The following is a 13767-nucleotide window of genomic DNA, read 5'->3' as shown; positions in this document are numbered from 1 at the left end:
TTCTCTTCACTTCCTTGTTTTCTTTTTTATCTTTGGTTAGCTTTATCTAGTTCTGAGAGGGGAAGATTAAAGTCCCCCACTACTATATTACTATTCTATACTGACACTTGTACCTAATTTAGCTTTTCTTTTAAAAATTTAGGTGCTATAGTATGTGGTTCAGTATTGATATTACTTCATTGTCTGTGGTACCTTTTATCAAACCTTGTTTATACCTTATTGAGGTGAGTTCTCATAGGCAATTGTCAATGTAGCACAAGTTTCAAGTACAAATCCAGTGACATGTCTGGGGTCTGTTCTGTCTGAATGCCAGCTAAATTCAGAAAGACTTATAACCAGTTGGCTGGAAGGTAATGAACTGTTTGATTAAATTAAAAACCCCAGTAGTATACTTTTCATTTTGTAGGTGTTCAGTAATGGACTCATTGTTAATAGTTATTTCTTGTCATAGGACCCAAAGCACTTTCCCTTTTGCAGGTATAATGGTAATGTAAATGGAAAATCTTTCATATTTTCATTAATAGGCCCATGTGGCCTGCCTGGGTCACATGAAAGCCTGAGTAGCCTGTGGTGAGAGGAGTTTGCTGAATGGGTGGAACAGGAAGAGGCAGAGCTAGAGCAGAGCTGAAAGGAGGTTAGTCTTGAGAGCAGACAGAACTAGGAAGGATGCAGGTTTTTGGCTAGCATGGGTGATTTTATGATTATATGTGATTTTGTTTAAGGGGGCCTGCTTGTAATTTGTCTAATGGAGCTGGTTTGTGGGAAGCCCAGTAGGGGGAAGGCTTGGAGCTGGTGTTGTCCTCTGCATTGTTATTGTGTGTAGATTTTTGTTGCTATGATGGATTTGACTTTCTGGTGTCTGAATAAATGTTTTGGTTCTGCTTTCCATGTGGAAAGTCTGTGACATTTTATGATTCAGAATTGTGCTGGGATATTCATGGCCACTGTGAGCACTGTGAATATCACATTGGCCCTATAGCAGGTTCAAAATATTTGGTGGTTTATATATTTATGGTATTTGTAGTCCCAGAATGCAATTGCCACTTCCATTGATTATTTATCTGATTAACTTTCCCAAGATGAGTGTCTGTTTTGATATGAATATTTTTGGAAATCTATTTTACCTATTTCTCTATCTAGAAGTCCTTGGCCTAGCATCTAAGTGGATAGGCCAATGGCCCGTTTTACTTTTCTAATAATCATGCTTTCTTTTTCACTTATGGAATGAGTTTCTTTTGATGTCTTGTAAATAAGTCTAGAAAATTAGCCAGCCCACATAAAAAACAAACAAAAAAAACCTAACTTCTCTCACCAGGGCACAGGTGGTTGTATGCATCGAACATTGTAGATAAAATGCTCAGCTTAGTATCAAGAAGGCTTCACTGTGAATACTGTTTCCAATACTGACTAACTAGGTGACCTTGGGTAAGATACTCAGCTTCTCTGAGACAGTCTTCTCATCTAAACATGGGAATAATAATATAGCCTTCTTCACAAAATTGTGAAGAGTAAATGAGATTAAGGATAGTATGTAAGACTGTCAAAGTGCTTTACTGGGAACAAAAGAGCTTCACAGAATTCCCATTTGTGTTTTTATATGTGTTTAACGGAAGTCCATGTGGCATCCAAAGAAATAAGAGGAAGAAATAAGGAACTAGGGCAACTCACGTTTCCCTACTTTAAAAATAGGGCCACATCTGACACCTCCCAAACAGGGCAAACCATCAAACTCCCTCTCATTGGGATCAGGACCATCAGCATCAATATGGGACTGGAAAGGGAAGAGATGCAAATGTGAATGTGCAAGGTAGCCTCAGGGAGCATGGTCTTCAGGACATGGCAGGAACAAGGAGGCCTTTACACTCAGGGACTCCTTGGTTTATTCTTCAGGGTAGTTCAGGGGTCACAGCCATTGAGGCAACCCTTAGATCAGGTCTGTTCCAATACCAGATCAGAGACAGGTGTTTTATAGGAAGGAGAGGGTCTTCCTGAGCAAGACTCCCCCTAATTAATTTTCTGTTCCCTGAGGTCACGGGAAAAAAGACACTATTTTAACCTGGAATGTGTCAAATATGTTATGGTGTTTCAGATATGGGATTCCAGAGAAGGGGTAGCACAAGTCATTGTACAAGGGAGTACAGGTCATTCAGTCAACAAGCATTTATTAGATATTTACTATGTGCCAGGCACTATGTTAAGTTCTAGGGATACAAAGAAAGGCAAAAACATGGTCCCTGCCTTCAAGAAGCTCACATTTTAATGGGAAAGACAATATGCAAACGTCTATGTACACACAAGACATTTACAGCAAAAAATAGAATGTAATCTCAAAGGGAAGGCACAGGGGATGAGGGTGGAAGAAGCCTCTTGGGGATTTGAGCAGAGCTGGGTCTTGAGGAAGGCCAGGGAAGCCAGGAGGCAGAGGTGAGGAGTGGGAGAATCTAGTTGGAAGGAAGACAACAAAACTGCTTTGCAAACCTTAAAGTTGTATATAAATATCAGCCATCATTATTCTCATTCAAGCTGTTTGCAAGTTTGCTTTAAGACAGGGTAAAGTTTTTTTTACCATGAGTTGCTATTTTAGGGAGTTCTCTGAGCAAAGAGAAGCTCCCTGGAAGAAAAGACCATGAATTCAGCCTGTTTTCTGTCAGCCTTAGCAGTTAAATCTCATATACTGTGCTAGATCCACCCTCCTAAGTAGATCAGGAGGAAAGACATTTTACTAAATTAAAACGCTAATTTGCATTTTCAACATGCTTTTAATTTGTGATTACAAACATAGTTTCCAATAAAACACTATATATAATAAGCAAAAATAAGTTAATACATGGTAAACTTGAGTACAACTTCATTAATTAACAGGTTTAAGAACAAACAGTTCATTTAAGACTCTGGAACTACATTTAATATATAAACTTTGTCCAACACTCATACCTTTTCAGATCTAAGTAAAACACCAAAAGAGCTATCAAGACTTCTCCAAACCAATTATAAGAATGTGTTTTTATTTTTGGTTACAATCCCCTGCTATGCACAAGACCATTGAAATGCTGGGACAATCACACACTTTAAAACGGCACAAAGCAAAGCGAGGAGACACATGCCAGCCTTATGTAAGCTGCCTTGAAAGTGCAAACTTTTATTTATTTTTTCCTCTTCCTGAACCACTAGTATAAGAGCTGGTACCTCAGACAACACCGCAGGATCATTAGCATGCTTTCCATACCACAGTTAAGGGACATTGACTTAAACCAGGTCAGGTCTCCATGCCTTTTGAAGATACCTCCGGTTTTTAAACAGTGAATAGGCATTCAACTATATATAGTGCAAATCAAATACCAAGAAGCAAACGACAGGACAGAGACTGTCATTAGATAAGACACATTCTTGGACAGAGCATCACAGGAGATGCTGCTCTTCTACCTGGCACAACACCACACAAAACAAACTGGCACAGAATGATGGCAACCTTTGTTTAGGTTTGAATATGGAATGGGGTTCGGCGGAGAGAATGCAGGGCGACCAGACAACAGCCCCGGAGCAATGCTCCGATATTATAGACTGGATCAATGCCGCCTCTTTGAGTACTAAATGCCCACATGACCGTGGGGATTATAGGGGCTGCTACAGCCAAAAGATCCACCAGGAAATTGTTGCTCCAGTACTGCTTCACAATTCCTGCCTGAGAGAGATGAATGACATTGCCAAATCTTTCTTCAGGGTAGGCCATGAAATCCAGTTCCCTCATGACCCGGTTTTCATGACTTCCAACTTCCATCTTGCTGTATGGTGTCTCCATAGGAGACAGAAGAATGGCAGAGTTTGGATCACTTGGTGTGAGATCAATCATCAAAGTAGAAGTGGCCTCCGGGAAGCCTTCTATCAGGTCAGCCTCAGACTCATCGAGGGATGATGGGCTTGAGGGAAGAGGGTCTTGCAACTTGAGCATATTCTGAATGAGCTGCTCTACATCAGGACTATATGGCACCACATCAGTCTGAATGGCCTGTTCTATCACCACACTGCACTCCTCCTGACTGACTGGGGCCATTTCAAATGCCTTTGTTTTAAGTGGTGAGGAAATGGATGTGGATTGTAAGAGGGACAGGTCACCAGACTCTGTAGTAGTAGCCATAATAATCTCTTCAAACAAATCTGTGCTATTCTCTGTGCTTTCAATGGCCAGTAACTCACTCTCAGCTCCTTCTTCTGTGGTTTGGTCTTCCAAAGCCTGTGCATCCACTATTTTTCCATAGGCAGTGCTGGGAGGTAAACTTTTCTCTGGGGAATCACAGAGATAGTCTAGACATTGTTCATCCCTCAGAGATCCATTCTGGGCCATCTCCATACTCTGAAGTAAGGATTCTAGTTTCTTATTTTGGATGTTTATGTCTACAAAGTACTTCTGTATTCCCTTGTCTTTATCAGCCAGGCTGCTCCTCATGGTCTCAATGACCTGCTTCAGCTGCTTAATCTCTTTTCTTGCCTCCTTTAAGGCCAACTGAGCTTCCACTCGATGGCACTCCTCTTCAATCCAGTCCTCTCGCATACGGGCCAACTGAGATTTGAGTTCTGCAATTTCTGTTTCCCTATTCAAAATTAAAAACAACAACAACAAATCAACAAGGTAAAATCAAATATCTGAAGTTCGACTTCTTAGATGTTACACTTTCTTAGTCTTTTACCTTCCTTTTATTCACACAATGACTAATACTTTTAGGCTTCCTTTAAAAAAATTGAAATTCTCACTGAAAAATTATGGATGTACTTTGGAAATGATTATAAGATGTTAAGGTTGAATTTACATAACGTAAAGAGAAACAAGAGGTTACTTATTCCATCTTTCAAACTCTTAGGCAGAAAACCATTTAAAGCATGGGAAACTATCCTATTTCTCTATAACAAATTGGCCTGAATAAGTAGGCTACGATTCTAAAATGAGGTCTTTTTAAAAGGAAAAAAAATATGGGAGCAGCTTGGTGTCACAGTGACTAGAGCACCAGCCTGGAGTCAGGAGGACTTGAGTTCAAATCCAGCCTCAGACACTTGACACTTACTAGCTGTGTGACCCTGGACAAGTCACTTAATCCCAAATGCCTTGCCAAAAAAGCAAAAAAGAAAAAAAAAAAGAAAAAAAATTTATGTTCAAGAAATGCTGAATTGAACAGAACTAAAGAAGCCACTGAATTAAAACCCTGCCCAAAGCATGAATCCTTTCTTCAGCATCCCTGCCAAGTGGTTTTCCAACATCTCTGATTGAAGATTTCAATGACAGAGAACTTATTATTTTCCCTGGGCAGTACGTTCCAGTTTTGAACAGCTCCAGATATATATATTTCCCCCTTATATTGAATATAAGCGAGAACCTACTGCTCCTAACCCTATCCTCCATGGCCAAATAGAACATGTCTAATCTCTCTGACATGTGGGAATGAAGAATGCAGGTTCTTCTACATTACAAAGATCTATGACTTGATCAGAATGGGCCCTCCCTTCACTGATACAGATTGCAAATCCTTCCATTCCTGGGAGACAGGCTTCATTGATGGCTATAGCTGAAAAATCATTTTATGGTCACCAACTCTCTAGAAGTGCCTTTCAAAAACAAAGGCATACAATGAAAAATTATACTCTGAACCAAGGTTTCACATGGCAAAGTACAGCCTACGCTCAATCCAATATAGCAACCTTCACCAAAGTCCTGCTGCACTAATTCATCATACAGGTTCTTGAGGGTTTACCGAAGTAGAAAGACTGAGTACAATCCCAATGATGGACATATGTCTATTGGATGAGGACCCACCTGGCCAAATTCAGAGAGACTTAGCACAATGTTGGCTGTTATAAATTTTAGGGATACGGTAGCTTCCAGAGATCTAGTACAGTAGAAAAGAATTGTGATCTCTCTAGACTGGGTTGGTGGGGTGTCATAACATTGAAATCACAGATTCTTGTAGTACTGACATATGTTAATTTCAGAGCAGGAGATAGCACAGTTTTCCTTCTTAGGATCATAGGTACAGAGTTGGAAAAGTTCTTAGAGGCCATCTAGCCCTTATTTTACAGGTAAGGAAACTGAGGCCCAGAGTAAGAGACTTGCCCAAAGTCATGAAGGCTGTCAAGTGTAGGAGTTGAACCAAGAGCATCTGATTTTAGAGCCAAGTGTTCTTCCCACAGAACAGAACTATCTCCTTAATTATGAAGAAAATTTTCTTAACACCTAACCTAAATTCCTCATGCTTCAGTTTAAGCACACACCTGGCCTCAATCTTCTTGTAAGTACCTTTCTTATATATGAAGATTTTCTTAAACAGTCCTGAGCCTTCTCTTTTTCAGGCTAAATAATCCTGAGCGTAGGTACCTCAAATCCTTCCTCACAGGTTTTACTTTTTATCTTTAATTAAATTTGCTATGAGATGAATATTTCTAGAAAACTGTACCTATCCCTCAGCTTCTATGGATCATAGTATCATAGATCTAGGACTGGACAGGATCTCAAAGGTCATCCAATTCAACCCCTTTACATTTTACAGATAAGGAAACTGAGGACCAGGAAACTGAAGACCAGGGCAAATGATTTGCCCAACCTCCTATTGGAGTAGGTCCCATCACATGCAAGATTTTAACAAATCCAGTCAGTTCTCTCGGGACTACATTGAGGCAACCAAGTAGGGAGTCTAGCCCAAGACAGAACAGTTTTCATATTATTAAAGTCATTCCAAATACAATCAAGATACTTAGGTCTTCTATATAAAGGGGAAAGAGGTGGTGTCTTCAAAGTTAAAAACGTGACTTGGGCCCTTGAATCCTGTTTAAAATTACCTTAACTCTAAACTACCTCTCTGGTTCACAGTTCCACCGAGTCCTTTCCTAAATGTTTCAGGGAAAAAAAAAAAACTACTCAAGTGGGAAAATCAGTCTAACATCTTTTTTTTTTTAACTTTCTCTTAATTAAATCTCTTAATATTTTTTAAATCAGAAGCTTGGTCAAAAATAATGACCTTCTACCCTTTAGCACAGAAATCAGAGAAAGATATCACTTGTCCAAATTATATACAAATACGTAATGAGGAGTCCCCCAGAGATGGGAATAGGGCTTTAGTTGGACCATAATGTGCTCAGCCTGTTATTTCCTAGTACAGGACTGTTCTCTGCAGCATTCATTCACTTTAAAAATAGCTTTACGCTAACCTATAATTTGAGGTTTGGCAATATTACTCAGTTGCACATACCCAGAAAGAACTGAGGATTTTCTCTAATAAATTTAACTTTTAAAAGTGGAATCATGCAAATTATGCAGTAACTCATTTTTGAAAGAAACGATGAAGAAATTAAAGCTAATCTTGATATTTCAATAAAAGAAAAAATGGCTTTCTTCTATTTTTATTTTTTCCATTTGCCTTATTTTTAAAGGAAAATTGATGACTATCGAACACTTGGCAATACAGTAATGATATTCCTACTATACCTTTCTTGAAGTCTGCTCTCAGATTCTTTCAGTTTGGTTTTGAGGTGTCTCACTGTAACTTCTTTCTGCTGTAGGGGAGTCAAATATTGCTCTGGGTTTGGAGGTTTAACACCATGATTTTCACCACAAGACATATATCTCCCAGGTCGCCTGAAATAAACCAAGTAAAAAAATGTTAGTTTTGTCCTATTTACTTTCCTGTAAAAAAATATTTCAACACAAAAATGTGAGCTTGAAGAAAACAGATTTACTGTGTTTGCCTCTTGCATTGTAACAATGGATGACTTTATCTGAAAAGGTGGCATACAGTTTATGCATTTGCAAGTCTTGGGACAAAAAAATCTTTCTACTCCCTTGGTCAGTATCCACTAAATTAAGGTTTAAGGGGCAAAAATAGGCTTTTCTAATACCAAGAAATTATCTCATCCAAAATAATGTACAATTGTCTCCATGCTAGTACTATCAGCTGTGCTAAGCAATATGCTATTATAGTAAGAGGACAATGAAATAGAGAAGAAAGGGGGGGGGGGGTAAAGAGGAGGATGGAGAAGGAATGACCTGAGTGCTTAGTGTCACTGCTTTAAAGATCCTATTTTTAATGGACTAAATTCCAATTATTCAGAAACTGTTCCTTGGGCTGGGTACATGCTGTGGTCAGAACTGGTTTCTGCTACAATTTTTTTTTTCCTTCTACCATGTGAAAGTCCCTTTATTCTGAAGGACAGAAATGCTATTTCCCTCTCACAATGGTTTAATTTTAAAAGGGAGGCATGGAGTGTCCTATGATGCATCTGTGGACTGAAAGCCAAGAGTCCTCAACTATGTTCCTGTCTTCACCACTGACTTGTGGGACAGCCGTGGGTGAATTCAGAGCCTAGATCCCAGAGCCAGCACAAAGCTGAATATTTCCTTTGTGAGCAGAGTGCCCACTGATCAGAATGGGGAATCTCAGAGAGAGAGAGAGACATTTGGGCTCTTGGATCCTACCCATTCTACCTCTGGGAGACAAAGTAGGTACAGACTACCGTACTTAGATGGAAAAGAATGCAGTTTCTCTGCCTCAAGTCTTTCCTCACATCAGTCCTTTTCTATATAGTACTGCCAAAAGGATTTACTGAAGTGCAGATCTGACCTTATCAATCCTTTACTTAATTCCAATGGTTCCCTATTGTTTCTACAATAAAATATAAACTTTTATTTAGCTTTTAAAACCTTCAATATGACCTCTGTTCTTCACCCATGACACTCTGTCTGTACTTTTGCACTGGCTATCTGCCTGTATACCTGGAATATACTCTTTCCTTACCTCTGCCTCACAGAATCCTGTTTTCCTTCAAAACCCAATTCCAGCACTTAGCACGGTGCCTGGTACATAGCAGGTACTTAATAAATGCTTATTAACTTTTGACTGACTCTAGCACCACCTTTTACGTTGAAGGGATCCTTTCCTGATTCCCTCAACCATTAGTGCCCTCCCTTACAAATTTGTTGAGTTTGTTCTTTGTTCTCGAAGAGGTTCATGACATTAGGGAGATGATGACATGATTTGCAGCTGACTTTGATTTGAGTGAAGGAGGGCTGTGCAAGGTCACCAGTCTCACTTTCTTCTCCTGTGCCATCTGGGTCCAGTGGCCAGATATTCATCAGGATGACTGGAGATGGCCCAGGACGCAGTGGGAGACCCAGATCATTTTAGGCTAAGGTCTTATAAGATTCTCACTTTGAATGAGACACGTTTATTCAATGAAAAGACCTCAAGGGATGGCCCCTTTAATAATAATAATAAAAAAAATCAAACTAGGAAGGGAAGACTCTCAGGGTTTCTTGGTAAAAGAGAAACAATTATTATTTAATATTTACACTTTACTCAACTACTTTATATTTATTTTCTTTACATTTCTTTTGTATATACTTTTATATGTAATTTACTTTATCTTCCATTAGAGTGTAAGCCCCTCAAAATAAGGATTGTTTCATTCTTAATTGTATTCCTTTTAAGGTGCTTGCTAAATGCCTGTTAATTGATTGACTTTCCCAATGCCCACCTTCAGATGACTTCCCTTTTCATTATGTTCTTGAACATTTTTCTACTCATGTTTCTACCCATATTTTCTACCCATTTTCATTGGCTGACCCCCAAAATATTTAATCATGCAGAAGGCATGAGTTGTGATTATGCAGCTATTTGGTTAATATAGAGTATCTTTTTTTTTTTTTTAAAGGAATAAGGAAGAAAAGAAAAGAAAAAGGACTAAAGCACTAAATAGGATACCAAGGAATTAGAACAAAGACAACAGAGCTCACCTCATGATTGGGCTGCTATCACTTCCTTTATATGAGCCAGAGTTACTGCTACTGGGGGACGAAGGCCCATAATTTGGATGGACATTAACAGGGCTCTGTTGATTCCTACACAATACAGACATGAGGTCTTTCTCACGTGAAGGTGGGCTGTTGCCAGACTTGTAAGATGAAGATCCATTATTCCGTCCATGAGGACCACGACTGCAAAGAACAATTATAAAAAATGTCAAGCTACTTGAATGAAATTCTGTTGTTTAATTCTTCCACTAAATTGGTTATCACTAGAAAAAACAACTGCTAACAATGCATAGGGGATATATATCTGTCAAGTCAAACAGGCCTTCTCAGGGTCCCTTCACCCATTTTCCTTTGTCCCTGAGTCTTACTTCAAGGAACTATTTATTGTCTATGCCTCCTTGAGATCAGAGTAGTGGAAAGAATGCTAGATTTGAAGTCAAAGGGCCTGGTTTCAAATCCTGCTCTACCACTTTAACTACCTATGGGAAATATAGTCATCCCTCTGTGCCTCTGTTTGCTTGACTATAAAATGGGGGAGTGAGACTAGATAAGATTCCCTCCTATCTGTAAATCTGTAAACTAATTATCTGTGATATAGTGACTTAAATTCTGCTACCTCCAAGAAACTAAAGTATATCTCCCCCCAGTCCAGGGCCTCTAACAAAATGAATGCCATGGTTCCATCTAAAGAATATATTGATATTGGGATTTTGTTCCAATTCAGTAGTTTCAGTAAAAGCAAACAATTTATATCTGGGATGGCTCAATGAAAGATATGGAAAATTAATGGGATTCATTTTAGTTTAAGGGTCATAATTTTGTTCAATTCCTTGCACAAATCCTGAATCACCTATTTTTTTCAACTTTCTGTTTATTGATAGACAAAGACTTAAGATAATTTCTCTTGTTTTTGTTTCTTTTCTTTAAAATATACATTCTTTTTATCTCCCAAACCAAAGTACAATGCAATAAAGAATATCCTCCACATTCATGTGGTTTATAGTCAGAGCTCTCCTTGAATAGGGAAATCTGAAAACACTGTTCAGATGATAAAGACTTATGCATAAAGTGGGATTATTCCTGCACAAAATACTTAGGACTGCTGCTTACACTTCTCCCCAAAGCTATCCCTTTTGCAATAATCTTCCAATTCCTATGATAATCAGGGAGAGAACCTCTATTAGCTTCTAATCTCTCTTTAACACCTGGTGGTTTCAAACTGACCCCTGGCCAAGGAAAACTGCTAAATCTGCTAATCTTTCTTTTTAAAATAGGACTGTGCCCCACCTTTACAAGTTTACCCCAGAAACAGCCAGGAGCAGCGAGGAGGGGGCTGGGACAACACTGGGAGACAGTTGATGCTATTATGGCTTGGTTGACAACAAAGCTTTGGGTAAAACCCCATGGTTCTTTATTAACTCATAAGACAAAGTTCATGCTGATGTACTTCTCTGTTGCCGTCGTTTGATTAAATGAGCTCTAGGAGTCCTAGAACATATCTGTATTGATCCAATGAGTATAGTTTTTAGTGCCCAACACTCAAGAAGTTCTATTTTGGCATTTTCTAATCTTCTAAGGTGATGATCTTAGTATTCTTTTGTTCTATAAGGAGCAATTCTTGCCAACCGCTGTGGTCCTTTCTATAATGTTGAAATTCTAAGAATCTATTCTAGAAAACATCTCCTAGGTCACAGAAAGTTAAGAGTTGGAAGGAACCTTATAGAATATATCTTTGCCCAGTGGTTCCCAATCTAGGGGCTTATGGCCCCTGAATTTTTGAAAAGGGTTCCATGAATCCATACACAGATCTATAAATAATCAAACATCTTTGGGTGAATTGGAGAAGCATATCATACACTTCTGTGTTTGTAAATTTTCTCAGTCCAAACCTATGTTTCCAATGATACAGAGAATTCCCAATGTAGAGACTCCCTCTAACAATGCCGATTGACAGTTTCTAGATAACTTATAGTCTTTAAGAAGATAGAGATAATGTTTGATTTTAAAAATCAAGTTTATTTAAAACATTACTGAATTTATAAGGTTTTTTTTTTGCCATTACCAATTTTCTCAATCAGTATATAGTAATATCACAACTATTAAAAAAGTATGTGGGGGGAGGTGCAGAAGAAAGATATGTGAAATTATTTTTTTGCAAGAAAGGATTTCAAGTACGCAAAGTAGTTGGGGAACACTAAAGTAGTTCAACTCCCTCATTTTATAGGTGAGAAAACTGAGGTCTAGAAAGTTTAAACTACTTGTCCACAGCCATCCAGATAATGAAGTGGCAGATTTCAACTCAGGGTTCCTCACTCCATACACAGTACCATTTGCACTATGTTATATACCAAACTAATTCTTATTATAGTACTGACTCTCCAAGATGCCATCATGTGAATGAGGGAGTTACAGTAACTTCATGGAAACTTCATTCTAGCTTGCTTATTGCTTCACAATTATCTTTACCATCTTGGTCACAAATTTCCCTATGTTCATAATATGGTTTCTATGGAAGTCCAGAAATAAATGTGTTAAAAAAAACAAAACAAAACAATAATATATTCAACTAGCTAGCAATGCATAATAATACACATAAATGGAAACAGCACCAAAAAGGAAAACAAAAAAAGCTCTGTCTTGAAATCAGCCTGAACATGCCCCTCCCTCTCGTGAGAAGGGACACTTTATCTGTAACAGATGGCCTGATGGCTTTTCTACAAACCAACTTTAAGAGTCTGATGGTGGGAAGTGCTCTTTATAAGTAGCAGAGAGGAAAAGGAAAGCACACTCTGGCTTAGGTTATTATCCCCCTGTTTCAGTTACATTTTGGCATAAATAAGCCTAGCTCTTTCTTAACACAAGCAGGACAAGTTTCCAGGCAAAATCATTTAAATTTAGGAAAGCTGATGAATACTGTGACTTAGGGCTCTGGGCAACACAACATTAAGCCAAATGGAAGATGTAGATGTGGTCCTGAGTTAAAAGGGTAAGTTAGGGGCTTATTACAGAAATATTGCATGCCATCACTAAAGGATTTAGCATAACAAACTGCTTTAGTGAAGTTCAAACATGAATTTCAGAGTTGGAAGAGGAATGAACAAACATTTATTTCAATTTATATTAATAAATCTACAGACAGGACATTAGGCTTAGTAAGAAAGACCTGGTTTGGATTCCTTTCCTAAAATCCCAACTCAGACATTGAAACCTGGGCAAGTCGTTTAACCACTCTAAGCTTCAGTTTCATTATATCCTCATAAAACTGGGATAATAATATCTTCTATCTCAGAAGGCTGTTGTGAGGATCAAATGAGATAATGAATGAAAAGCACTTGGCTAACCTTAATGTTAGCTTCTGTTATCATTATGCCTGACAAATGATTGTCTAGCCTTTACTTGAAAACCGTCAATGAGAAAGAATGTACTATTTTCTGATTCAGCCCTTTCCATTTCTGGATAGTTTGAATTATTAGGAAGATTTTCTTTAAATCAAGCCAAAAATTTTTCTCTTTGAACATCTTCCTCCGGTTCTCTGAGTCCAAAAAGAACAAATGTAACCCACCTTCAATCTTTCCAGCCTAATCCCTTCCGTAGGCTTCTGTCATGCATCTGTCAGTCATTCAACCAACATTTATTAAGCACCTATTTATGCCAGGCACTGTGCTAAGTTCTGGGGATACAAAGAAAGGCATCCTTAATTGCCTAATGGGCATTTCAGATTGAATATCCCATCTCAAACTCAACATGTTCAAAACTGAACTAATTTTCTTTCCCTCTAAACCCATTCCTCTTCCAAATTTCTCTATTTCTATTGAAGTTCAATCTTTGGAGTTCATAACCTTAGCAGTACTTTTGGTTCTTCACTTTCCCTCACCCCCACATATCTGATGGGTTGCTAAGTCTTACCATTTCTGATTTCACAAAATTTCTTGCATCTAGCCCCTTTTCTCCACTCTCATACTTATCAACTTAGTTCA

At 38.4% G+C, this 13767-nt stretch overlaps 1 protein-coding gene across 7 annotated transcripts in view; it reads right to left on the bottom strand.

Annotated features, from left to right (window-relative positions):
* Window positions 1–2136: 2136 nt before the first annotated feature.
* Window positions 2137–13767, bottom strand: part of SYBU (syntabulin) — a 101536-nt gene continuing 89905 nt past the window's right edge. For all 7 annotated transcript variants that reach the window (XM_072603255.1, XM_072603254.1, XM_072603261.1 and 4 more), the window contains 3 exons: window positions 9773–9973; window positions 7469–7618; window positions 2137–4589 (listed from right to left, as the gene is read on the bottom strand). In XM_072603255.1, the coding sequence (XP_072459356.1) occupies window positions 3476–4589; window positions 7469–7618; window positions 9773–9973 (1465 nt within the window). In that variant the 3' untranslated portion in view covers window positions 2137–3475. The remainder of the gene's footprint in view (window positions 4590–7468; window positions 7619–9772; window positions 9974–13767) is intronic.

Source organism: Notamacropus eugenii, chromosome 4, assembly GCF_028372415.1.
Source record: "Notamacropus eugenii isolate mMacEug1 chromosome 4, mMacEug1.pri_v2, whole genome shotgun sequence".
Taxonomy (NCBI): domain Eukaryota; kingdom Metazoa; phylum Chordata; class Mammalia; order Diprotodontia; family Macropodidae; genus Notamacropus; species Notamacropus eugenii.
Note: the sequence above shows the minus strand (reverse complement) of the source record. Positions and strands in the feature narration are given on the sequence as shown.